This window comes from Lemur catta, chromosome 24, assembly GCF_020740605.2.
Source record: "Lemur catta isolate mLemCat1 chromosome 24, mLemCat1.pri, whole genome shotgun sequence".
In the NCBI taxonomy this organism is placed as follows: Eukaryota; Metazoa; Chordata; class Mammalia; order Primates; family Lemuridae; genus Lemur; species Lemur catta.
In genome coordinates this window covers 8157230-8185041 of record NC_059151.1, presented here as the reverse complement: position 1 = coordinate 8185041, position 27812 = coordinate 8157230, and the positions used below count along the sequence as shown (strand labels likewise).

Here is a 27812-nt window from a genome sequence, read left to right as displayed (position 1 = left end):
ATGTACAGTATATGAAAAGCAGACTAATAGGATCCTAGTATACTACATTCTGGGGGAACAAGTTGAGTAATGAAAAAAAGTGGAAAGAAATGTATGGGAGGAGAGGGGAAAAGAGAGAGAAAAAAATAGAGGCAAGAGAGGAGGGAGAGGGTGGGGAGAAAAAACTAGAACTGTTACTAATAATCCTGATTTTTTTTTTTTTAAAGTTACATCCATGTTAGTCCCACAATATTACAGTTGCTCCTTGCAAAGGGAGTCCTAAAAAGAAACGGTGGCGAGATTCTGTCTGATGCTGTCATATGGAGGTGCCTCGGTCTGGATCATTGCCCAGATTGAGCCCCAAGTTAGGAGTTGGTTGATAAGGAATAGATGACATTGTTTTTATAGGACTCCTGAAAAAGCCCCCATTAGGTGCCCTGTGCCTAAAAGGGCCAGTTCGGTGCTCAGGCACGTTGCCAAAAGTGAACCCAGAGGCAGCTTTAGCCGACAGTGTGCGGCTAAGAGTCTGGATCTGCTCTGGGATAAAGGTTGTGGTGGTGATGTGAGTGTTCCTGAAATCACTGATTTGCTCCAGTGCTTGTCGTGTTGGCAAAGTGTCAATGTCCAGAGGGGTCAAGTCAATTGACGAGGTGGAAAACTGTTTATGGGGGCTGTCGTCATCTGTGCACAAGCTATTTACACGTCTATGGAGGTGCTCCAGGTCAATTTCCTTGTCATCCTGGAGATGAAGAAAAAGAAGATAAGGTTCTCATCAGTACTGGCTTCCATGGTTAAAAAATAAAAAGTAGTTCAGCAAACAAGTAATTAACTGAACTTTGGGGTTTTATTCATTCAACAAATATTTATTGAGCACCTAATATGAGCCAGGCACTGTGCTAGATTCTGGGGATACCAATATGATTTGGAGATAAGGTTATCTATAATATTTTTCTTGCAGTAAAAATTCTAAAATGAGCATACACCACATGCAACTACAAAGATTCGGGAGCAGTAGATGGGTGATTGGCATTCTAGAAGAGACAGGCTCAGGTAAAACTCTACAAATAGAAAGTATGGTTTTGGCAACTCTGCCCCCCACCGCTTTATTTATCCTTCCTCCTTTTTCAGGGTGTCTCATTCTAAGTTAAATTTTTGTTCCTTTCAACCACTTACTCCTAACCTTAACTTTCCATTCTTGAAGGAAAGTAATTCAGTACGCTATATCGTACTAAAGTGTTAGTGACTGTTAAAGTGTTATTTCTTGTAGGCCAGAGACATGTGAGATAGTTTAGAAAGAGCAACACACTCAACACAAGAGAATCAATTTCTAATTCCGGGATTTCACACACTCAAGTAATCTAGTATCTGAATCAGGCGATATTCTGAGGTCAACAGGATACTTGGAGACCCCTTCAAGTCAGGACCTGTGAGTGATAGCTGTAGTTTAGGGCCAGCTTTATGCTAAATAACCTCTAAACCAAAGATGCTGTAAGCTATGCTAATGGCATCTTGGTAAGAAAGCACTTAATAAACGAAAAGAAGTAAGATCTCAGATTGCTGGAGTTGAGACTCCTTCATAAATCCCTTAGGATTTTCACTGAAAGTGAGTATTACAGTCCAATGTTTAAAAAACAAAACTGGAAGTGTTATTTATAGCCAAGCAGCTCAATAAATTAATGAGGATTTTAAATATCTATTAATCATAAGAGGAGAAAATATTTGTTCGTAGGATTTGATTAGCTGTCAAGAGTTAGAATGGAGTATGTATTTTTTCCATTGTGCTGTTATAGTGTTCCTCAGTGAAAAATATTCTGATGTGCATCACTGTTTTTCTCTTTCTCCTTTCTCATTTCAAAACCCAATAAAAAATATCCATTAATGCAATATTATCACTGAGACTTTAGGGGGTTGAGACATATAATTTTATGGTTCCCACAGCAACTGTAATGTAATCATCCATCAACAGAGATAATCATGCAAAAATTTAATATCAGATATAGTAACTCAAAATATAAGGGGCTTGGGGAGTCCTTAATTTTCAGATTTTTGAGACTATGAAGTCTCGGCCGTAATGTTGCATTAATGTGGTCTTTTGCACGGAATCAATGTCAACAGAGATACCAGAAGCTAATTTCACAAAGAAAACCCTACGATAAAACTTGATTAACTTTTAATTCGTTCTCCACTAATGTAGAATGTATGACCATTCACACCGGTAGGAAGCTAAGATTCATCTTTGCCAAGCCAAACATTTCCTTAGAAATGGTGCTGATCAGTTTTGCATTTAAGGTGGTGGGAAGGAATCCTTAGACTACTTTAGAAAACAGTCTGTTTGGAAGAATACATTAACATGCAAAAATTCAGACGCAAATGAGAAGTCATTTTCATTTGTGCATTAAAGCAGATCCTTTCAGGATTCGCCTTAGGCATCAGTTAGTTAGCCAAGTTCTAGTTATAGAAAGTTTAGAACTTTCTTTGAAACTATCCATCAAATCAAATCGTTTAGCAAATTCAGATTGTTTTTCATTTCAGTTTGCGAAGCTTTAGTGAATACGATTATCTAAAAAACATTTCACCCTTTTGGTCTGTGGGAAAGAAGATAAATGAATCAAGTAGTTTATTTTAACTTCACATTTCCTCTAATTTATAAATCCCATAATTTATAAAGAAAACAAGGCACATGCCACTTTAAAAGAGATATGAGTAATTCTGCAATTATTCTTCCAGATATCCAGAGAAAAATTACTATGGCTCTGGAGTTAAGAGGACTCGAGAGTAAAGGAGAAAAATTGAATTCTGGATGATTCCATGGTGCAGATTTGGTAAGCTTGGGGCCACTGAAGAGCCAACCACGTACGGTCACTTCTACAGATCTACATGTGTGTAGAGGAAGGCCGTGGTAACAGGAAAATTCCGATCGTTTTTACTTGTAATATTGTGTATTTTAGGCCCCGTCTTAAAGACACAAGTAATTTACCTATGGCGCTAAACAACTAATGGAAATAAAATGGTAAGCGTCTCTGTGAACTGGTCAAGGGAATCATGGCTTTTAAAAATCACAGAATTAAAGTCTATCCTGAGATTTGGGAGAATTACAAAGCCCATTATGGCACAGGAAACTGTCAGTCTTTCAAACATTATTGCCTCCTCTTCACTGATCTGGGATATTTTAAAATGGAACTTGATATTGGTCTTACGGATGTTTCCATTTCACAATTCTATTTTTAATCTTCAAAGAAGGAAGAAACAGTGACCACCCCAACCCTTGGCCCCCAGCCCCCGCCCGCCCTCCCCAAAGCGCAGCCAAGCGCTCAGCCAGGTACCTCTTTGGACGGGACGCGGGAGCCTTTCCGCTTGTTCCACCAGGTCTCCAGCATGGCTATGACGCAGGACAGCACGACGCCGGCGGCCAGGATGCAGAACACCCCTGCGAAGCTCTTGATGTCCAGGGCGCCGCCTTTCTGCTTGGTGTCCACCGAGGAGTACAGGTCGCACTGGCCGTTCTTGGGCCACCACTTGTGCTTCAGGATGTCCATGTCGCCGTTCTGCTGAAGCTCCAGGATCCTTGGGGTAAAGCACACAAAGCGCGGGTTACTGCAGACACGGTTACCCGGGTCCACAGCACACCCGCTGACCGGTCAGTCTCGCCTCTGAAGGACGCGGCTGCCGGGAGGAAACGGGTTTAGGGGTCGCCCTGCAGACGGCTCGCTGGGACGCTGCCATCCGTGTGGCTGGGCCCCAGTGCTTTCCTCTCTGCCTTCACCCGTCCCTCCCCGCCATCTCCAGCCTCCCTCCTTTCCTTCTTCTTCGGTTTCATCCTGTAATTGGCAATATCCCCCCCGGCTGGCTGCGCTGTGTTGCACAATCACATTTCGGAGGCGCTGTTTCATGTGGTCTCCAGCTGCCGGCCCGGTGCCCCCCACACGGAGCGAGGCTCTGGACCGTAATGCTTTTCTGAAGAACGTTCTGCTGCTTAGAGCAAGATGCTGGCATCATGTCGCCTGGCATATGCTACACGCAAAGAAATTCAATCAAGCACACTTCTATTATTTAACACAGTGTGGGAGAAGGCCTTGAGACAAGTTTGAAGCTGACAAAATACACCCTTTTGGGTTTTTCACGCAACGGATCGAATTTCCTTTTTAATGCCAAAGGGGAAGTAATCTTACCTTGGAGAACGAGAAGAAAAGTTGGCCAGAGGCTTTCGGAAGTAGTTCAGTTCAAATTAGAAATACCTTTTTTCTTCTTCTTTTCCTTCTTTTTTCTCCGCACCCCCTCCCCCACCGAACCTGGGGGTGGCTGCAAAGACTGCAGCTTTTTAAAGTGCGATTGTCACATGGGAATTAGTCTCAGTGTCAAGCACCGCCTGGGCTCTGCCCGAGACCAGCCTAGCTCCGACGCTCCCCCGGCTGTGCCCTTTCTCGCAGGGGGAGAGAGGTCAGGCCCAGGCTGGGTCCCTGGCCGGCGTGGGCACCCTCCGCAGGGGGCCCTGGAATTTCCTGGCCAAACAGCTCAGTGCTTTTCCCGGGCCCACCAGGCCTCCCCCCGGGCTGTTCTCCTGAGAGCAGACGCTACCGCGATGGTGCACCCTGGGTCCGCAGGGCAGGGTTTGGCGGGAGGGCGGGCAGAGCTCGGTGCGAGAGCTCAGGTGCACACACCTTGGTGTGGGACTCCCTTCCCTGCGCGGGACAGAGCTGCCCGGGGGGACGAGGAGGGCCCAGAAGCCCACTCCCTGTGCCCTCGGGTCAGTGCACACGTCCCAGCTCGTCACAAATTTGAACATGGCCTCCAAGGGATCGTGACGGTACAACTTGTCAAGATAAGATGATAGAACATATTGTTTCTAACAGTGTTTAGCTTAACTTACAGTTTTCATATGATTAGACATAGGATATGTGGACCAGTATGTGTACTGTTGCCCCAGGTCTGGGATTATTCGGGGTGAGCCTGCTTAAAACTTAAGAAGAATTAAGTCAATGTGCAAGGAGTACATTACTCACTTTTAGTGATATATTACCTTTTTACCTGTTTCATGTCATTACATGGCTAGATGAACAAAATGATAAAGGGGAGAAAATTTTGCGTGTTGGGGGTTGGATCGACATTCAACCTGAGTTAGACAAGAGTGGACCAGCCCTAGAGGCAATCGAGCATCAGTTTCCCATCCCTGTCGCCCCCCCATGGATGTCCCCACAGCCTCAGTCCTGGTGCCCCGTGCAGGACGCCAGGACTGACGATGCAATGTACCTTCCCTGACAACCTGCGCTTTTTTTCTTGCTTCTTATGGAATTGATCTGCCTGATGTTTTCTTGCCTCAGAGTATTGCTCTCAGAGGGCAACTGCTTTAATTGAATTTACTAAAATGATTATGAATATTAAGGATTACATGCCACTCGCATTTCAGCCTCTCTCCTAGACAAAGTTATGTGCAGTTACAGAATTTGCAAAAGTGAACAGGAAGCTAGTCCCCAGAAGGCTTCAGCCAGAAAAGGACACTGTGGTCGTTAACTTCGAGAAACACTCTCTTGGAAATTGACAAAGTTGTCAGTCCATTAATGGCTCCAAGAAGACCTGCAGAAAACCAAACCTGTATGATTTTGTTCAACTCAGCATTTCCCAAATTTATGACTTTCATTTCCTTTCCCTTATTTTTCTCTTTGAGTAACATATACTAATAACTCATGGAGCTGGGGCTCAGGGAATACACTTGGGAAATAATTCCTTGATCTAAAGAAGCAGATGCTTGTGGAACTTTCCAGCACTGTGTTGAGTGTCATACAAATATGTGATCATAGCATCAAAGTTACTTGCCTGGCTTCTTTATGAATCCTGTTTAGATGATGTTGGCGTTGCTAATCAACGCATACAAAGTTTCAGTTACATAAGATGAGTAAGTTCTAAAGATCTCCTGTTCAACAGTGTGCCTAGTTGGCCATACTATATATAACAGTACACTTAAAGATCTGTTAATAGGGGCCGGGTACAGTGGCTCACTCCCGTAATCCTTGCAACTTTGGGAGGCTGAGGTGGGAGGGTTGCTTGAGGCCAGGCATTGGAGACCACCACCACAACAAAAATTAACTGGGCGTGGTGACCCTCGACTGTAGTTTCAGCTACTTGGGAGGGGGAGGGAGGCTGAGACAGGAGGATCACTTGAGCCTGGGAGTCTGAGGTTGCAGGGAGCTATATGATCTGACCACTGCACTCCAGCCTGCCTCAAACAAAAAAATGTGTTAATAAGGTAGGGCTATGTTAAGTGTTGTTTCCCTGATAATAAAAATAATAACGGCCAATCCTTTAGATATTTGCCTACCTAAAGGCTGCAGGTAATAAAAGCACCATTGAATACCTTGAAGGAAAAATGCAATCATCTTTGAACAAATAATTCTTCTTAAATTTGAGTTTACAAGTACATGTAGTTTCCTTTTATACCATGTAGGTATGAAAAGAAACTACAGCAGCCTTTGCTTAATGAGCATATATCTGGGTACAAATATACTCCCACCACATTGTATTAGTGTCTGGGAAAATGTAAGAGTTTTCCCTCATAGCACTTTTCATCATGTATAACTGTGGCTACTTAATTAACGTCTGTTCCTTTTTCTAGAATCACACTCACCACCATCCACGTTGCCTAACACAGAGTGGGTGCGTATTTATTGATGGAATATGCTCAACAGAGTTTTTGGTAAGTGAACCCTGCCCTCAGAACCTACTCTTTTTTCTTATCATTGGTGCTGTTTTCTGATTTATTCCGTTTCCTTCTTATTCATCTATCCATTCAATACATACTTAACGAGGGACTTCATTCCAGACATTTCCTTGGGTATAAAATCTGCTCCAACCCACCACTGCGCGTTCTGCCAGAAAGGCTTGGGCTTCGTCCAGTGCCCAGTTCGTGTCCCTTCACCTGTCGTTCACTCAGGAGCTGGTGCCTGCCTGCTCTTTCTCCTCCAGGGACCTGGGACTCCCATGTTTCATTCACTTCCTCAGTCTCCTTATTTGTTCCAAACCTGGAGAATGTTTTGACTTTAAAAATAAGGATTGAAGTACATGTATTAAACCTCACTCATTTCAATTCTAATAGGAGTTACAGGTTTTAACTCAAAAGGATTTGTGTAATCTCAGAATTTGCAGGTTCAGCCAGCCGGGTGACAGGAAAAGGGAGAGGTGACTTCCAGCAGGATCGTGCCACAGTTAATCCTGTGGTCACTGCCGCAAGGTGGCTGAGGCATTGCGAGGTGGCCCCATCTTTGGGGATGTCCAGTAACGGGAATGTGGGCTCCCTCAGTCAAACTCTGACTGGCCCACAGCTGACTCCCAGAGTGTATCCTGGGCTGGCACAAGCTAGAAGTATTGGAAGGGAATGAAAGTGTTCTCTGAGCCCAGAGTTCTGTCATAAAATCTCACTATTCATTACAAAATTTAATACTCCTGGAAATTCCATCAGAAAGGTCTTGCCACACCTTCCTTTTTATTATTTTGGGATTAGTAAAGCAAGGTTAGTAAAATGTAACGCACCGCCTTAGAGACTGACAAGATAAACCCTTAGAATCGATGCAGAGATACATTTTCTTTTCAAATCTTGTCAAAGCACTGGCTCTTTTAAATGAAACTTAAAAGCACACCTAAAGGAGAACTTTACCTTTTCATTATAAGCAACAATGAGGGGTGTGTGTGTGTGTGTGTGTGTAATAATGTAAAAATCTAGTTTCAAAATTCTTAGAGTGCCAAGAAAACATTTGGGTTTATGAAATGTTTTTGTTATGTGCACAATTTCCACATGATGGCAGTCTTTGCTCATAGAGAGAAAAGAGTTACTGTGGTTATCGTTAACCTGTGGATCTGAAATGCATGAAATATAGAATTTTCGTTGCTGCAAACACTTAAACTACTAGCAACAGTGTTAGCTATTAGGCTGTGATGAATAATCGATGGCTAAAACCTCTTCTTAGAGCGTAGTCAGAAAAATTTCTGCTATTTTTACGCCAGGGTGATGACAATACTTACTTTTGAGGGATATTGTGGTAAAAATTAACGAGACCACATGTGAAAAGCATCTTGCTCATTACGTGGCATGTAGGCTACCACAACTCGAAAGCTAGAATTATTATTATTAGCATGTGTGACTCCATATCTTTCTTTGGACCTGTTCTGGTACATTCCTCCTAGTGGAGAGTTATATGCCCACACGAATCAGTGAATAATTGATTCACTGACAAGAACATCTCATTTCCTTCTTTTGTCTAAAAGTATTAAACATTTGTGATCTCACTGAACAGAAAAATTTTAGAAGTCTATAAAACCTAACTGCAGTTTGAAGATGGTTAATAGATCAATCCTGAATGCATTGAATTCTTTATTGATATAAACGAGCAAACTTCAGGGGAAGGAAGTAGGGAATCAAAAGATTCTTCTTTCATACTCGGATAAAAATATCCAAGTTTAGGCATTCATTTTGAAAAGCTTTTTACCTACTTTGAAGATAACAGCCTCATCTGTGTTTAAGACTTATACTAATTATTGACCACTTACCATCTTTAATCACTACTCTAGGAATTGATTTTTAAATTAATTTATTTGCAACAAGTTGCTGAAAGTTGGACCCAAATTTCAAATCCTACACAGGTAACACTGATTTTTGTCTTTGAATACTATAGCACTCTATAGGTTCTTTTGAAATCGTGGCCCTTAGGTAAACTCCTGCTGAGCCAACTGTAAAAAAGTTACTGGTTATCCAAGAAAAATGACACCTGCCTTTTTAGTCATTTCTGCAAGGAAAAAACTCAGGGATAATCAGGGATTTTTATTGTTATTATTTTTTAGTAAGTGCAGAAATTCCTTTTTCAGGCCATATTTGTAAAAACTCTTGTGACTCTTTTTTGATCAGCTTTCTACCTCCTAGAAGCATAAACTATTAGAACGGAAAAGACTGCAAACACTCTTTCTTCTCTTTCCCTGTCCCCATTTTATAGATGAGGAGACTGAGTAATATAGAATAATAATTCTCTACATTTTGGACATTGAACACGCAGTCTCACTGCTGTTGAGATGAAGCTAGTTTTCTAGCGACTCATCGAGCTGGGCCTAGAACTCAGCTCTGTCTTCCAGCACCTTTCTCCCCACCACCTCACACAGCCTCTGGCATCCAGCTACTCAGAGAAAAGCCTTTTAGTTTCGGAGATTTGTTAGACCCTGAATAAGATTGTCATCACCATACTTCCTCTAAACCAAACAATGTAATTATAATTATAGTGTGATTGCAAATTTATTCATGCCACAATTTGGGTGTGCAAAGAAAATGTAGCTTTTCTCTATAACTTAATTGATCTTCCTCAGGAGGACTGTGCCCACGGAGCAGCGCGAACAGAACTAAATTTAGCTCGGTATGATTTAAAATTTAATCTGATCTAATAATTTCACATGTCTCTAGCTTTAGTTCAATATGCTCGAGAGAGTTACTCAGTCCTTCCAATTCCTTTCATCATCCTTTGCTCTTCTTTCAAGATGGCACCAGGGTTTATGGGGCACAGGGTTCTAGCCCCACGGTGGGGTCTGGAGGAAGGGCAGTGGCTGTTCTCTCGCGGTCCTTGGATTCGCTTCGGCCGTTCTCCTTTGATGTGGGATGGGCCTGGGTCTGGTCTCTGGAAATTAATTGGTGACTGCTGCTCATGTTTGCAGAGGCTTTAAGAGTTCAAGTTGGCCAAGGTAGGGCATGTGGGAGGCCTCTGCCATTTTCCTCATCCAGCCCTTGGGAATTTCTGTTGCCCCTCAGACACTAACACGATGTTACCTTGTTACTCAATGAGGAGGGTCCCAAGGCAGGTGTAGGTGCTGTAAGTCAGCATGCACCCCACCAAGGGATTAAGGGGGGCCTGGGAATGAAGACTGAACCTTCGTTTGTTCCTGGCATGCGGCTCTAGCTTCTCAACCATCTGAGGTCTTCTCTGTTGCTACAGAGCTTGGAGTGCCCTGGGAACTGCCCGCAGAGACCCCAATGGGAAGGGAAGCCTTGGGCCCTCTCCCCGTGGCGTGCCTTTCCATCTACCTAAGCCCACTCTGCTCGCCTTTGTCCCTCCTCTGTTAAGAACCTCTGGCTGGAAGAGGAGAAGCTTCCTTTTCTCTCTCCAATGTCCTTCTGACATCCTAGGTCTTCGAGCTTCTTGGCCTGTCATGGTGAAAGAGCATTCTCACTACATGTCACAGAAACTCTGATATGAGACGTCCCAGGCATTTCTTCAACTTGGAAGTACTGAGGCAACTTGGAGCTAAGAATTGGTGAGGATGAAATACACCATTTTATTTATTTTTTCCCACAGAATACACCAATTAATTTGTTCATTTTTTTTCCCAAAATACACCATTTTAATATTTCAAAAATACTTTATCTGTACGTGCTTGTGAGTTTTATGCAATCAAAATTAAAAAGATATTTAGGATAGAATCCCATTACTCAATAGTGTTTAATGTCTATTATCACTGAGAAAAAAACCTGGGAATATATGAAAAAAAATTTTGTTAATACACTGAATGGATCTATTTTGGCCCAGAATACCCACATTATTGAATTCATTTATTCATTTTCTGTTTTCACAAATTTTTTCTCTCCATGGTTACTGAGAAAGTTTTAATAATAGCATGCAGACGATTTTCAGAAAAACTTCAACTCATTACGTTTTTCATTCATTCATTATTTCTTTTGTTCTAGTCTTGGAAAATGTTGGAAAACTTGGACTGAAGCAAAAGCACTTACCAAAAATTAAGATTTAAGCAAGTAAGTATAGTGGTGCTTTGATTGGCATACGTAATATTACAATTTGATCATCAGAGCTGTAAAAACAAATTCTATAAACTTCCTATGAATCAGGCATTAATCAATTATTTCTCTTAAGTAAAATCTCTTAGTGGTCAGTTAAATGCCACAAGTATTTATTGATAATAACTAATACGTCAGTAATACCAAATAGCCTAAGGGATACTATTAGAAGTTACTTCCATCGTTTAAATTGAACGTTTAGCTAGTTCTTGTGGTTAGTTGATCCAATGTCAGTTGCTGACGTCTAATCCACTAAAATTGCCTAATATCATGCAGGTTCATAATATCTCCTGGTATTCTGAATAAGCTCATGAATGTCATCTTTTAGATCAGAGGTCATCAAACTTTTTCTAAGGGCGAGATAGCCAGTATTTTAGACTTTGCGGGCCATATGGGCTCTGTCACAGCTACTCAACTTTGCCTTTGTAGTGTGAAAGCAGCCACAGGCAGTATGTAAACAAAGGGCTTTATTTAAAAACAGGCCGGGAGCCAGATTTGGCCTGCTGGCTAGAGTTGCTGACCTATTTTGGAACCCTCAGAGCAAATAACTCTATGAAGTCAACAAGTTTTCATTTCACTGGCGAAGATATTAAAGTTGAGAGGGCTTAAATGACTTAGAAAGTATCAGTCTGTTTTAGAACCAGAGATTGTGATTCTTTTTCCAGTGCTCTTTCACCTGTGTTAATATATGAACTAATATGTAGTAATGCCTATTACTATGTGTCTTTAAGTACCGAGTGATCACATGTTGATTTCACATTTGACCAAGTCAAGAAAGAATTTCACGTACATACTGCATATTAACAATGGCAGCATAATCCTTAAGGCAAATTTTTAATTTCTTTGGTTTTCTGATTATCCTGTAATAGACATCTGAACATTTATCCTGAGATGGGGACTGCCCATGTTCCAAAACAGTGATGCTTTACTTATTCTAGATCAGGTAGAATTTGTGATCTGAGGCCTACATTTGCTGAACCATTTTCTAGGCAATGAAGGGGATATGAGCAGATATTACATTCCTAAAACAGAAATTCCAGAGAAGCGATTATGATTTACTAAAAATGGGTAAGACAATCGACTGAGGCAGAAAATGTGGTGTCTCTTTTAATCAAAAGATATAAAAATGGTTTTTAATTATGTGTGATTAGAAGTACTATAAATTAATTCGAAGTTTTTCAGGGTTGATGAAGAATTACTGTACACACTTAAAGAGAAAGATGAGATCATATTTAACTGCTGCCCAGGGAGGTGAAGTGGCCAGCACGGCTCCCCACGCCAGGGATGATTCCGCAGGGCTGGATTTAATTATAAACTCAGTTATTGTCGAAGGCTGCTGCCCGTCAGAGACCTGTATAAAAAGAGAAGTTTCCTGTGTTGTTTCAAACCTGATATCTCACTTTCAAATTTGGAAAAGATAATTTGATAACATATGTAATTGGTCAGATCTGGTTTTTTTATTCAGAAAACAATGTCTACGTCCTTATAGAGGAACTAATGTTACTAAGTAACTAAGCAACCTAGTAACTAAGGCATCCATTTTTCTGTGTATGGGAAAATAACTGGAAACTTTATCCAGAATATCTATTTTCTAAAAAGAAAATATAGCAATCATAAATGCATGCATAATGCTGCAGATTATAAAGCACTTATCAAAAACATTGCTTATTGTTTGATTTACTTCTTAAAATAATCTTGTGAGGGAGGAATTATATTGACTGACTGACTGATCGATCACTTCACCACTCCTCTCCCTTTATTTCTGTAAAAGGCTTTAAGAAGGCTGATGTTACTAAGTCCTCCTCTCACAGCAGAGGTAAAGAAAAAATTCCCGAGGCCACACAGCTGGTAAGTGATCCATTCAGCTTTCAAACTCAGGTCTTCTGCTTTCTGCACTTTTTTTTTTTTTTGAAAACACCATCAACATCTTTTTATCCCTAAAGAAAATCTGTATAAATAGAAGCTGCCTCTTTATCTCCTGCTTCTTTACTAACTGAGAATTTGCTACTCAAGGCCCTTGGCTAATGGAAATTCCATTGTATCCATTTACAAATGTTACACTTTGTGTGACACAACCTGATGTCCCCAGAGAACCACCCATGAGTTCATTAATCTCTGCGATTAGAGCAAACATCCAATGAATTCATTATCATGAGGCACTTAGGGGACTTTGCCAGTGTTATCAAAGCAAGGAAGTGTGTTCAAAATAAGGAAGTGGTGCTCTGAGACCTGTCCTTACTCAGCATAAGCCACCTTACTGAGAGGTTTCCGATCTATTAATATATTACTTACGCAGGCTTCCATAGTTATCCCAATGAACTCTCTCCTTAGAGTTTAAACAATCCTCCATAAAAGATACACTGTTTAGCAAATAACACTCAAATATTTTGAAAACTGCATTATTTTATCTTTCATATGTAGAACAATTTTTATGTTCAAATATTGATGAGATTTTTATTGGCTCTAAGAGCTATCATAATTTATAGAGATGTTATTTGGTTGAAGATGGACCTTAAAGTTGAAATACATGGTGCCCGTTCAAATTGATGGCTCTAGGTTAGAGTCGTCTCCTTCAACCATACGTCTTGAACTGCCTACGGGGACAGAATCAGCCCTGTTCACAGAGAAGCAATTGCTTGAAAAATCAAATTAGGAACATGATGGATTCTCAAGACTTTGGTGAGTAGTGAACTTTAATTATTATATATTTTATGTGTTTATGCTGGCAGTAAAAGTCAAGCACTCATTATAGAAATGGCAGACATGATCTTTCATAAAATGAGTGCTGGGCGGCAAATGAATAGATAATCAGGATAATGAAAACAAGCCAGGAAGACGCTAGAGAGCTGAGAAGACCCGGACAGTGGCTCCCACTGAGATAGAGGGCATAATTGCAATTGGAAAGAGAACACTTCTGGTGATCTTTTAAAATGTCAGCTTCATCCTTAAGCTCAGTGTGATATTTGGGTTATAGGGTAAAGGGGAAAAATTCTTTCATTCTGCGGTGAGAAACTGGCAGTGATCATCTCTGTTTAGCGTCACTCTTCACTTTTCTTAAGTAGACCTTTCACATGCAGCATGCTTATGAAAAAGTGTCAGAAAGTCAAACTTATTTTGCCTAGTGTATTGTATATGTTTTATGAATATTTTCATATCTGAGTCTGACTAGACTTTACAATAAGTGAGATCATGAAGTGTGTGCCGTGTATAAAATAGGAAAAGACTGTGATGTGTATCCTGGCCAGTGTTAGAAGAGAGAAGATTATGGGGAAGGACACTTTTTGAAGGAACGTTCTCTTGAGCATTTGAATATTAAGTTTGTAAAACATTGAATAACAATTCGCAATTCCTTATCTTGAGAACTGCTGTGGTTGGCTTTACTTTCATAACTGGAGAATTCCTTTATGATACAAATGCCATCTCCTAAGTTAGAGGTTGTGCATTGATACAGATGTTTAAAAAAACTCAGGGCGTATTTGTATTAAAGTTGGTAGATAAATTCAGTGCACTTAAAACTCTTTGTCAAGAGTTGATCAATACTAGTACAACTTTGGGAAAATAATATTGCTATGTTTTACCTAACATTTTCATAGATGGAAAGGTAAAGATTTAAAAAAATTGTATTTTAACTTTTTGGATGTATTATGTTTAGCATTATTCAACTCTGATATAGTGTTTTGATTTTTTTAGTAAAGAGTGTTAAGACAATAACATAACATGAACTTTTCTTGAGGTGACTAGAACCATAGGGAACCAATATTTCTCTTCATTTGAGACATTTTAGACAGTGAATTCTACTTGCTTCTTTCCATCATGAATCTGAATGTGCTGTAATGTTTCTATAAATGGGGAAGAAACCTAAGCAGAAACTGTGTCTTGGATGTTAACCCGCAATTTGCTGCTGTGCAGGTCCACGCGCCTTGGTTTGGGAAGGACGGCCAGCGTAGGAAGAGCTTTTTGGAGTAAGGTGAGAAATGAGAAGCGAGTAGCACAGGTGAAGGAGGGACCCTCACCACTCTTTAGCCCTCCCCGCTCCGACTAGGCTACAGGAATTCCATCTCTTGTTTGTGGAAAATCCCACTATTGCTGTGTATCAACCCCTCTCTCTAAACCCCGCCACTCTGCTCCCCATCCCCTGCCTAACCCTGTCCTCACACTCCTGCTCAGAGATGGTTGAAGCCTCCACTACCCCTAGACCCGATCTGAAGCCTCCACTACCCCTAGACCCGATCTGTCAGACAAGCCACTCCCTGTGGCAGACTTAACTGTCTTTGTTGATGGCAGCTCGGTCACAGGTGAGGACGGCAAACGCCGGGCAGCCTATGCCATTCTCTGCCTCTCAGGTAACAGAAGCCGCCCGACTTCCGGAGGGCACCACCTCGCAACATGCAGGACTCACTGCTCCCACCCGAGCCTTACACCTGGCCCAAGGCAGGAGTGTAAATATTTACACGGACTCCAAGTATGTGCTGATGATAGCTCACTGCCATGCTGCCATATGGAGAGGATGGGGCTTTCTCTCCACAAGGGCTCCCCTGTTATTAACGCCACCCTTATCTCCCATCTGCTCGAGGCCCTTCAGTTACCCACCCAATTAGCTATCATACACTGCAAGGGACACCAGACGGGTCCCCTGTCACTAAGGGAAACAACTATGTCGCCCGCAGCCCAACATTCCTAAAACACCCTAGTCCGACTCCTCTTCTTTGCCTTTCCGTTCGTTCCCTCCAGCCTCGCTACACTCCAGAGGAGCGCGACAGCCTTCTGGCCCAGGGGGGATCAACCACCACCGAGGGGTGGGTCCTTCTTAAGGACGGCAAGCTGGCTCTCCCTGAGGCACAGGCCCTGGAACTCGTTGGGCAGGTCCCCTCCTCACTACATATCGGCACTAACGGCCTCTCCCACCTCTTACAGTCTCTATTTTCACACCCTGCCCTATATTCTCTCTTCAAAACTGTTTGCTCGGACTGTGACATGTGTGCCTCTGTTAACCCTGAAGGGGGTCTCAACCCCCCTGTGTCCACCCACCAGATGCACGGTCACCTCCCCGGACAAGACTGGCAGGTCGATTTCACTCATAGGCCACCTCACAGACGTGTCAAATGTCTTTTACCACCGGTAGTTACCTTTACGGGCTGGGCTGAAGCCTTCCCCACCGCCAACCAGACTGCTGCTGCTGTCGCCTCCACTCTCATTACTGAGATTGTCCCACGCTTCGGCCTTCCTGCCTCCATGCAGTCTGACCATGGCCCTGCTTTCATTTCTAAGGTCGTTCCTCATGTCTGTGGGGCTCGATACCGGGTGGAAACTTCATGTTCCCTACAGGCCTCAGTCCTCAGGGAAGGTGGAAAGGGCTAACAGACTAATCAAAGACCACCTCACCAAACTCATCATTGAGACCCGCCGATCATGGCTTGACCTTTTGCCCTTAGCTCTCACCCGGATCCGGGCAGCCCCTCGGCATCCTACCTACCTTGGCCCTTTCGAACTCGTGTACAGCCGGCCTTTCCTCATCAGCCCCCACCTTCCAGCCCAGCCCCCGCCTCTGGCCTCCTGTCTCCCATGTCTGTCTCTCCTCAGGCCCATGCAGACAGGTATCTGCCTCAGCCACGACAGACTGACTCCGACAGCTCTCACAGGGGTACACAGCCCGGCGACTCAGTACTTCTTAAAACTCTCCATCCCAAGCCTCTTGAGCCCAGGTGGACGGGGCCCCACACGGTCGTTTCAACAACACCTGCAGCTGTCACACTCCTGGACACCCCACCGGTTCCTGGCATCACATCTCCTGCATCAAACAGTCTCCGCCCCAGGGTGCCTCGCCACCCTACTCCCACCAGGTCTCTGCCAACATTCTTCAGGCAGAACAGATCTTGGCCAGTCACCTTCCTATCAAATCCCGCCACGATTCTCTCCTCCTGGGCAGATGTTCTGCAGCAAGCCCCAGCCTTTCTGAACTCCCTCTTATCTCCCACTGTTTCCTCTGTGCCTCACTTCAACAACCGCTACTGGCGACTGTCCCTCTGAATCACTCTTACCCGCAAACCATCCCAACCCCTACGCCTGTTCCCTCATGCTCTTCCCCGGTCACTCATATACCGCTGTGGGGGCCAGAGCCCACCGGTCAGCCTTATGCAGACACCATTAATACAGCCGCCCCCACTGTCTCGGGACAGTCCTTCTGGTGCAGTGGAATGCTCACTCGCTGTGCCAACACATCCACCCCAGGTCCTTGCTTCCCTGTCATGGTGGTTCCTAACGGACCTTATACGGTGAGTCTGAATTTGGATGGCTGCTCCTGGGGCCCCGGCCCTGACGAGCCATGTTCTTACTGGTTACGGCTGGTCTCACCTTAGCATCCTCCACTGCGGCCTCAGGTCACAGCGTTCCTTCCGCCCAGGACTTTGCAGGTCGCCTACAGGTCACCCTTGAAACCACATCAGCATCTTTAGCCTCATTCCAGAGACAGCTGACCTCGCTAGCTCAGGTCACTCCCCCAAACCGAAGGGCTTTAGACCTGCTCACGGCCAAAAACGGAGGCACCTGCATCTTCCTGCGCGAAGAATGCTGCTACTACGGCAACGAGTCAGGTCTGCTAGAGCCAAACACTGACAGACTGACCGCTCTCCGCCAGACCCGCGCCACCCGCGTCGCCAGGACACATCTCCTCTGGCCTGGATCCCTCCCCACTAGCCACCTGGCTGTTGCCCCTGTTGGACCCATTTGCCTAAGTTTTCTCTCTGCTCCCTGTCTCTTACGGTTTGCCAGCTCGGCTTACAGGAACTCTCTCTCGGGTCACGGTAAATCAGCTGCTTTTACACCCCCACTCTCACCGCTCCGGCCTCTGCCCCTAACTACGACCCCGTTCGGCAGGAAGTAGCCAGAGGACGCAGCGCCCCCTATCACAAAAAGGCTGGAATGTAAGGCTGGTGGCCACAAAACCCCTTCCCCAGAAGTTCCCTTAGGGGCGACAGCCAGCCCCCTCCCCTGACATAGCCAAAGCTGAACCCACATCCTCTCACTGTCACTGCTAGCTGAGCATTCAGTCCGTGGCCAAGCTATATCCCGCTGCTGTTAGTACCAAGTTGGATGGCATCCTGCCTGCCGGGTCCTTAAGCCCGGGCCAAAAAACAGCAAATGCTGCAATTCTCAAAGGAGCCCCCTCCCCTCGCCTCATGTAAATCCCCTTGCTTTAGTCCCCTGGCCCCATTCTGTGGGACCCATGACCCTCGCCCGGGAGCGCTTAATAAATGCCACGTTTGTTTGGCCCCCACTCTGTCTGACTTTCTTTTCACTTTCATTGCCATAAACCTTACACCTTGAGTAGGAACATAAATTTTAAATAGAATACCTAGATTCCTTCAGTAGTTTCAGGAATAAGTCTGATCAGTAAGCTTGAAGTGTTAGCTCTTTTTTTTATGAGGCAGCAAACTGAAGTGCTCTGACATAATGGTTATTTATAAAAAATCACATAATATGGTATAAAGTAGCAGCGAGACTCCTCTAATTCCACGCAGAAAGGATAATTGATGCGTGACTGCCCTACTTCACGATTTCCCTTTCCCACGCATGGCAGATACGCTGGGAATGAGCCCATTCCATCTTCTTAATGAGACTTATCTGTTACCTCCCGTAAGGTATCTATTTTCTCCAACCAGCAGGACGAATACTTATGGGAGTGAAGTTTCCAGCAGTTATTAGAAAGAAAATTTACCAACAGATATAAAGGGACTGGTCTATCTTTCTGTGTGCGCGTGTGGCTACATAAAAGGACATGGGTGGCTGTTATGAAAGGGATGTTGGCTCCCGCGCCAGCCCCGGATAGCGGCGCGCTATTTTCCATGATAATAGAAAGAGCTATATGCACGGCGGTGTTTACTGACTTGATGATATTATGGGAGGCCTCAGGAACTCGGAGAAGAGGTTTGATAAAAATTGAGAGCCATTCAGTCCTGATAACAACTGTCACAGGGACGGAGCAGCTGGTTTCTTTATTCAGAAAGAGGTCTGGTAATACAGTAATGTGCACGTGCGAAATGGAAGCACTTGCAAAGTGCACGCTATTCCTCTACTTTGCCCCAAACCCGACATAATCGGCCTCTCAGATCTGCTCTAAACCCTGGTGAATTAGAAATGAAAGCAACCCAGCTAAGTGAGGGTCTGAAATATTTATAAGAGCCTTGATGAATACTTGTGCAAGTGCTATTTCCCCATGTTTGAATAGCCAGTTATATTTATCTGCAACTGAATTGCTCCGAATATTCGACAATTGTGAGGGATTTTTACCTTGTATGTAAGCAATAGCAGCTACTCCACTCTACTTGTTTCTAGATGAGGAAGAAAGGATGATACCCTCTGATAAAAGTACCACTGATGGAAACCTCAAGCTACACAGATCACTGCAATAATGGCATTCCGCAGACAGCAAATGGGCACACCACCTTCACCACAGGGGTAATGCAAGAAACAGCTTGACGGTAGACGTTATTCTTATTGCCTGACTCTCCACGAGAGGCTACACGCTATGAGACTATAGTGAATCCATTTCGAAGTAATTTTTCTATAGTTGTGATGGAAAAAGAGGACTTGGACTCTGATCTGTTCCTTCCAGGGAGGCCTGACCTGCGACACGCATCAGAGGGAAATAAAATAGTCACGCCCTGCATGACAACATTCCAGTCAACGACAGATCCCATGTATGATGGTGGGCCCATAAGATTATAAGACCATATCTTTACTGTACCTTTTCTATGTTTAGATACACACATACTTACCATTGTGTTACAAGTCCCTATGGTATTCAGTATGGTTTTGCAGCCAGGGTGCAATAGGCTATACCATACAGTCTGTCTGGGTAGGTTATAGTAGGCTGTATCATCTAGGTTTATGTAAGTGCACTCTATGATGTTCACACAATGACAAAATCACCTAACAAGGCATTTCTCAGAACACATCCTCCCCTTAGGCAATGCGTGACTGTGAAAGAATTGATTCTAAATTCCTTGTTACATTATGCACCAAGTTACAGCTCAGTGAGTCTTGGTGATGGTCCACAGGGCTCTGGAGATCTTCCAGAGTCTTCCGTGTATATGAATTGGTCTGGCTGGGCGTGGTGGCTCACAGCTGTAGTCCCAGCACTCTGGGAGGCTGAGGCAGGAGGATCACTTGAGCCCAGGAGTTCAAGAAAAGCCTCGGTAACATAGCAATACCTCCATTTCTACACAATTTTTTTTTAAAAAAATTAGCTGGGTGTGGTAGTTTTGCACCTATAGTCCTAGCTACTTGAGAGGCTGAGGAGGGAGGATCACTGAAGCCCAGGAGTTTGAGGCTGCAGTGAGCTGTGAGCATGCCACTGCACTCCAGTCTTGGTGACAGAGCAAGACCCTGTCTCAAAAAGAAAAAGAAAAAGAAAAAAAAAAAAAAAAGATTTGGTCTTGGTCCAAGATGCCTAAACAAGAAAAGCTGGGAAGAACATCTCAGGTAGAATACAGATGAAAGAGGAGAGTGGACATTACCACAGTTTCACTAATCACAGCCTGAGAACTTTGGACAGAGTTCCTGGGTTTCTAAATATTATTTTCCCCAACATTTGGATTCCGTTTTCTTTCATCTCTGGGCAAAGTCTGCCTGTAGGCACGCAGACGAAAGGTGCAGCCAACAGTGTCCAAGAAGAGCGTATCTAACAATCTGATGCCAGAGTCCATTAAGTCCCAGCATCCCTCTGAGAATCAGTGTTAACTGTTTAGTTTCTCTTCCATCTTGCCCTACCCTGTGCCAGGCTTATCATTTTCACTTACGTAAATCAGGATATGACCCATATGGAAAACTAAGGCTATGAAGGCTCAAAAGGCACAACTCTGATATACTAGGGTTTCGCTGAGCATAAAATAGATGGATGATACGGATTCTACACACAAAACCATTTGCAAGCTTGCAGGTGGACGGAGGGCATAGACGTGATATATGGTTGGGACCAAAGAGAAGATACAGAATAACAGTGACATATAGATAAGGGTTTAGGAAATTTTAAGCAGGCGAAATAATTTAAGGACTGATATTTTTGCAGAAGGAGAATGTAGCAGTTAAGAGTATGAGTGCTAGAGTTAGACAAAGTTGGGTTGAATTCTGGATCATTACTTCCTGAGAATGAAGTAGCAAAGTAACACGACCCCTCTGACCTTTGGTTTTTCTAATCCATGGCATAGGATAATATTGATCTTAGATTGTATTGTGTGTGTGAAGTGTTCACCGTGATATATGACATATATTCAGTTCTGAATACCAGGTAGCTATTATTATAATCATTATAAAGACCAATGTGGTACACCCATGATGATGTAGTGGAGTTCATTTTCAGCAGATTTTCAATTTATCTTTTCAGAACTGAACACTGACATAGACAATGGTTAAGTCCAAATCCACAGTGCTGCTTAAGGTCATGTGCCCATTCTGATATCCTAGCCAAGGAAATAAATACACTGTTGGAATGTGTTATGGACTGAATGTTTTTGTCTTCTCCCAAATCATACATTGAAGCCCTAATCCCCAATGCGATGGTATTTGGAGTTGGGGCCTTTGAGAGAGAATTCGATTTAGATGAGATCTTCGGGGTGAAGCCCCTATGATGGGATTAGTGCACTGTGAGACAAGGGACCTCTCTTTCTGTCTCTCTCTCTCTCTTTCTCTCTCTCTCTGTCTCTGTCTCTCTCTGTCTCTGTCTCTCTCTCCTTGCCACGTGAGGATACAGCATAGAGCAAGAAGGCGGCTGTCTTCAAACCAGAACCAAATTGACCAGCACCTTGATCTTGGTCTTTGCAGCCTCTAGAACTGTGAGAAATAAATTTCTGTTGTTTAATCCACTCAGTCTATGGTGTTTTGTTACAGCAGACAGACAAAACAGACAATCAGAGCATGCAGTGTTGGGGTGGGGATGAGAACGCAGGCCGCTGTGAAGAGCCTACGGAAACAGGGCGGTGGCGAGGACGACAGCATGAAGCTTTTAGGAGGACAAGCCCAGGGTTAGAGGCCTTGAGAAGACAGTGGGAACGGCCTCAATTTCAGTGTCACTCCTTAGTATGTCCTTAACCATGTTTTCACTAACCTCTCACTGCCCTGGGTTTAGTTTGAGGGACAGAATGTGATTTGGGATGAGGACACTTTCGTTTCAGTGCAACGAGCTCACTCTCCAGATCTCCTGTCAGGTGGAGACTGAGGACGTCACTGAAGGCCCTGCCATGTACAGCAAATTCACAGCTGCACAGGGAGCAGCACAGTAAATCATCGTCCTTCTCGTGAAGGCTGCAATCAATAATGCCACAGGAGCACTTCCCCCCAGAACCAGTAACGGCCTGGAACTGTGGGAGCCCCATTACAACACTGAGAGTTTGATGTGGAAAATGAGAGGAATCAAACAAAAGTTCACTCGCCAAGAAGAAAAAGACGCAAAAAGCAACACCAACGTAAGTTTCATCATGGTCTATTCTTGCCCTAGGGAATTCATACATTTAGACGCCAGCTACAGATCGACCAAGAGCACAATGGGTAGATTTGTTTTTTAGGAGAATCTGACTCCCAGACTTTTCATGAGATCAAAATTTGAAACTTTATACTGGACAGAGGAAACAAGGTTCTCAATTGATACTCAGAATGCACAATACTTGATGATCTATTTGTAATACTAAAAAAGTACTTTTATTGACAACGTCAGTGCATTTTCATTTCTATGAGTGTCTGGGAATATGAAAAGAATGACCCCAGTCTAGGTGTAAACTGGACTTGGAAATTCCAGCCAGAGATACTGCAGCATAATGGACCCTCAGTTTAATTCACATCTAGTTATCCTGTAACCCTTTCCCCAGTGCGTCCAACTTTCTCTACGTTCCCCAAGCCCTGGGATGCACTCGCCCCTGTCTCATTCCCAGCAGAGGATCGTGGTTCCTACTTTACTGAAAGCTCAAGCCACTGGCTAGAAACTCCCTCATCTCTTTTAAGTGACATCATTCTTTCTTCCTTCCATCCTAACTCTTACAAAAAGTATCTGTGCCTGGTGAAGGCTAGCTTTTAACAGAAAGCCTTTATCCCCAATTTTATGTGACTATTTTAGGAATTCCATAAAATGGATTACTTAGCTGCAAGTCAGAGATTCTGAATTACTAGTTCTGAGTTGGTGTCTGGGAATCTATACATCTATATCTATCTATATCTTTGTATTTTGAGACCGAGTCTTGCTTTGTCACTCAGGCTAGAGTACAGTGATGCCATCGTAGCTCACCCCAACCTCAAACTCCTGGGCTCCAGTGAGCCTCTTGCCTCAGCCTCCTGAGTAGCTGGGACTACAGGCACGAGCCATGACTCCTAGCTAATTTTTCTCTTTTTAGCAGAGAAGGGGTCTCGCTCTTGCTCAGGCTGGGAATCTATATTTTAAAATAGCAAACAGCACTTTCCCACGGAGATTCTGATAACAAAGTAGGTTTGGGGAAACCACTGATTTATCCACCCTTTGAACTTTCCCCAGAAGACTTCTTATAATTTTCTGTTTTGCCCCTTCACCAATGCAATTGGTTTTACTTGTTCCAAAGGATTACAAGCTCCTAGGCCAGGCGGCAGCGTTCCACGGATCTCCATGTGCTCTGTGGGACGTGCCACAGCAGCCTGCCCGTCGATGCATTCCCTTAGGATGCTGCATAACAGGCAGGGCTCAGGAGGGGGAACTGTGCACTGGGTGCTCACCAGGTGGCAGCTGGCAGTACTAATAGCTAATATTTCTCACATTTCTTAAGCACCTATCTCTTTACCTGCAATGTTCACTCTATAGCGAGTCACTTACGTAATTCTCAAAACCTTCCTATGGGATAGTTACTGACTTTGTCTCCAGTTTTCCATATTTGAAAACTCAGGCACAGGGAAGTAAAGCAATTTGTGTAAGGACAATCAGTTTAAGACTTGGGGTTTTGTTTGTTTTCTTTTGTTTTTGGCAGGGAGGAGGAGAATAAAAAGCCTCCATAAAGAAAGCATTGTGGAGGATCTTTAAAGGATCATTATCTAGTTCTGTAGAAGGGGAGTGAGGTCACTTTGGTACAAGTGGTTGAAGAAACTGTTACAGAGGCGGCAGCTGTATGATCTAAGCCTTTAATACTGCGGTCCCCAAACCCCCTAGCCATGGAAGGGTGCCAGTCCGCAGCCTGGCAGAAACCGGGCGCACAGTAGGAGGTGAGTGGTGGGTGAGCAAGCGAAGCTTCCTCTGTATTTACAGCCGCTCCCCGTCACTCGCACCACCACATAAGCTCTGCTCCTGTCGGATCAGCGGCGGCATCAGATTCTCATAGGAGCAGGAGCCCTCCTGTAAACTGTGCATGGAGGGATCTAGGTTGTGCTCCTTGTGAGAATCCAGTGCCTGATGATCTGAGGTGGGGCTGAGGCGGTGATGCTAGCGCTGGGGAGCGGCTGCAAATACAGATTATCATTAGCAGAGAGGTTTGACTGCACAATAAACGGAATGTGCCTGAGTCATCCTGAAACCACCCCCTCCCCCATCCGTGGAAAAATAGTCTTCCAGGAAACCTGTCCCTGGTGCCAAAAATGTTGGGGACTGCTGCTTTAATGCTTAAGTTTTTGACACCTAGAGAAAGGGTACACGCATATTTCAGGAGAGGGCACAGTATGAACTGAGGTCCCCGTGTCAGCTGGAGGAAGCTGAATGCCATTCCTGCCCTTCCCTCCCCCGCCTCTGCATCCTGGCTCCAGGAGTGAGAAACAAGCAATGATGCTGGCGAGCCTTCTCTGTGCAACACGGAAACTACCTGCGATTGTTCACCCGTCAGTCACTGAACTTGCATTTTCCCCTTGAAAAGTCAACCCAGCGACGCTTCTCTCTTTCCTAATCAAAGCCTTATTTTGTAAACAATCATTTCACTGTCTCTTGCAACTTTTATAAACCGTCTTTTAATTCAATCTTCTAAAAGCTCTTGTATCATAGAGGAAACTAACACATTTTGAACGACACCAGAGAGCTAATTTAAACTAGAAAAATAAAACAAAACTGAACTGGTTTTTAACATCTTACCAGCCTCTCTCTTCTCTCTCTCTCTCCCTGTCTCTTTCTCTCTCTCTCTCTCTCTCTCACACACACACATACACACAATGAAGGAGAAATAAAACGCAGGCATCCCCATCCCCGTCCAATTTATCTAACTACAAGTAGAATGAAGAAAATCATCAGGATGAAGGTAGAAGTCTGAGTTGAGGCCAAATGTGACCGTGGCTCAAGTGTGTCTCTAGCTACCCAACAGCTGCTCTGGTTTACTTAACATTTATTACTCAGTAAGAGTTCTTGACAACTACAATGAAATATGAAGATACAATGCATTTGTCACAATGATCTATGTTTTCCTTTGGGCTTTTTCCTTAACATAAAAAAGAAAAAAATACGAAAAGTAATCCAGTGCCCCTCCTTGTACAGTCTCCTATTGTCCCGACCAAGCTCCACGTTATAAGAGACCTTCCAAGAACTAGGACGGATCCTTTGGCACACAGTAAAATTATTTTGAAGGGTTAGAAATAATAGAAAAGAGAGATCGATGGAACATTTTGAGGGAAGTATGCATGATATCTTATGTACATGCCTTTAAACAAAATCTTGGTTTAGATTCCTAGAATCATTTAATGCCTTTGGGCATTTTTCTCACTGGCAGAAGTGGCTGTAGATGGCTGTTCAATGCAAGTTCCAACTAATTACAACTGGCCTCCCTGTAACTCCCCAGAGAGGCATCTGAGTGATACAAAGAGGTTCCTGTTCCAAAATTCCATCCTGCCTTCCAGTAGGTAGAGTCTTATGAATATATCTGAGTGAAAACCATTCCACTGATGTTCCTGTCCACTGAGAAAATTTACACTTTTAAAAAGCCAAAAAACAAATTAACTATTGACTATAAGCTATAAGGTTTTCAGGATGGGATGCTCACATAACTCTACATATATCTCATTTGCACAGCTCTTAGATGACGGCTTACTCCACATATATACTCACATAGTATCTTTCTGTGCAATGTCTCAACTCAGTTATACTTCAGAACAAACTCATACACTTTGCGAAATTGTGACAAATTTTATACATCATTTTTGCTTGAGAGTAAATGATTTCGGTCATAATACTTTTGTATTTATTAAATTTTTCTAAATGTCTATCAGATTTTAAGTTAGTAGACATTGTATATCCAAGACACTTACTAACCTAGAAACCAGTATGACCAGATAGTCTTTTCTCTCCTCTGCAATTGGAAAAATCATACTTACCTCATGATGACACTGTGAGAATTAGGAAGATGTTTTAATTTTTTGAGTGTCTTTAAGATAGACGATTTCAAATATCAAGTTTACTTATTGCATTTTTCACTTGATAATAACAAATTAACTTTGATTTTTAGTATACTATGTCTCTGAATGACTAAAAACATTTTGCATATAACAGTCTACTTGAACAATAGATATATCCAGCAGATTTTGTGACTATTTGATTTTTGTCTTTATAAAGAGAGCAAACCTAAGTCAAAGAGTGATTACTTACTTGTCCCAAAGTGCCCTCCACTGCACAAAGTTCATTTAACAAATGATTATTGAAAAACTGCTGCATGCCAGGCACTAAGCTGGTGCTAGAGAACAATGACAAGCAACAAGAGATGGTCCCTGCCCTCACCAGGCGTGCAGTTCAAAGGGGGACGACAGTAGTCAGTCAATGTCACAACTGTAATGTTGCAGCAGAGGTGAGCGCTGCACAAGGAGTTATTTGTAGAATCTATTAGGTATTTGAGCCACTCAGAAAATTCCATGGGTCAGCAGAGATAAATATATTTTGGAATAGTCTTCCAAATCTTTAAAAAATCACAATGGATATAACCACCAGATCTACAAGTTCATTTTAATTACTAGACTAAATAAATTAAGCAGCCTTACTATGTAACAGAAAAGGTATGAAAATATGCTAGTTTAAAATATTATACTGCAATATGTTATACTGCATCGATTTAAATAATGTTCACATCAAACATAAAATCAAATTGTCATGACTACCAAAATGCTTCTGGGTCTTTCTTTCTTATTCATTATTTTACACTTCTTGCATTTTGGTTGTCCTGCTGAGACCAAAGCCAGGACATGTCTTGAAATGATTGTTTCTGTAAAAGGGTACCATCCAAACGTATAATAAAACCTGAAGTTCAAGACTTTGCAGGAAGAAGTCTGCATTAGCCTGTGCATGTTGGGAACTGACCTTCCTGCCTTGCTACTAGCATTCTTACGTCACAGCTTCATGCGAGTCTGACTGCAGTAACACTACTCTTCAACAGTAGCCTTTGCATTGCATTTACTTTTGCAGCTGTCCTAGCGAGATGACTAGGCAAATGGTTACACGATAGGTATTTGTTAAATGAATGCTTAGTAACTTTCCCTTTCTACCACGAAATAATTTTTATGATCCATGAATTTGAGAATACTGTTTGCCCTTTCTTCTTTCTCAACTGAAACATTAGCTTTCAGAGTTTACCCAAGACCTATATATTTACGTGGACAATTTTCTAGGCCTTAGACACAAAATTACCTGTTGCTCATGGTTACACTATCTGCAGCAGTTGTATTTACCGTGGGGTTTCTTTTAGAGCTAACAGAACCAACAGTCAAGCCCCTGCTGCAGTAGCCTCAGCTAACTGTGATCGCTCCAAGAAGTCCACTCATAATCATTGTTTAATGCCTTTTTTTCCCTTCCCTGAAAGAGTTAACTCTGTCTGCAAAAACAGACAAAACAGAACTAAAAGAGAGAGATAAAGGAAAGAAAGAAGAAAAAAAAAGAAAGTATACCATAGCTAAAGCAATTGCAATTTTCAACTTCATCATCATAATTGGAAATATAATTGTTTTCATTTGTAAACAATACATTTAATTGGATAGTTAAACTTGGCTCCATACTTAGCTTCTGAGTCATTATAAAAGAAAAGCTCACACTGGCTTAGCCCATGCTTTGTACTTT

At 43.1% G+C, this 27812-nt stretch overlaps 1 protein-coding gene across 2 annotated transcripts in view; it reads right to left on the bottom strand.

Moving 5' to 3' along the window:
- Window positions 1-223: 223 nt before the first annotated feature.
- The window catches only part of GRID2 (glutamate ionotropic receptor delta type subunit 2), a 1057247-nt gene continuing 1029658 nt past the window's right edge, over window positions 224-27812 (bottom strand). The window contains exons 15-16 of one of the 2 annotated variants that reach the window (XM_045536713.1): window positions 3303-3543; window positions 224-718 (exon numbers count right to left, since the gene is read on the bottom strand). In XM_045536713.1, the coding sequence (XP_045392669.1) occupies window positions 296-718; window positions 3303-3543 (664 nt within the window). In that variant the 3' untranslated portion in view covers window positions 224-295. Of the gene's footprint in view, window positions 719-3302; window positions 3544-11930; window positions 12147-27812 lie in introns of those variants that run through there. The other variant, XM_045536712.1, reaches the window with a different exon arrangement.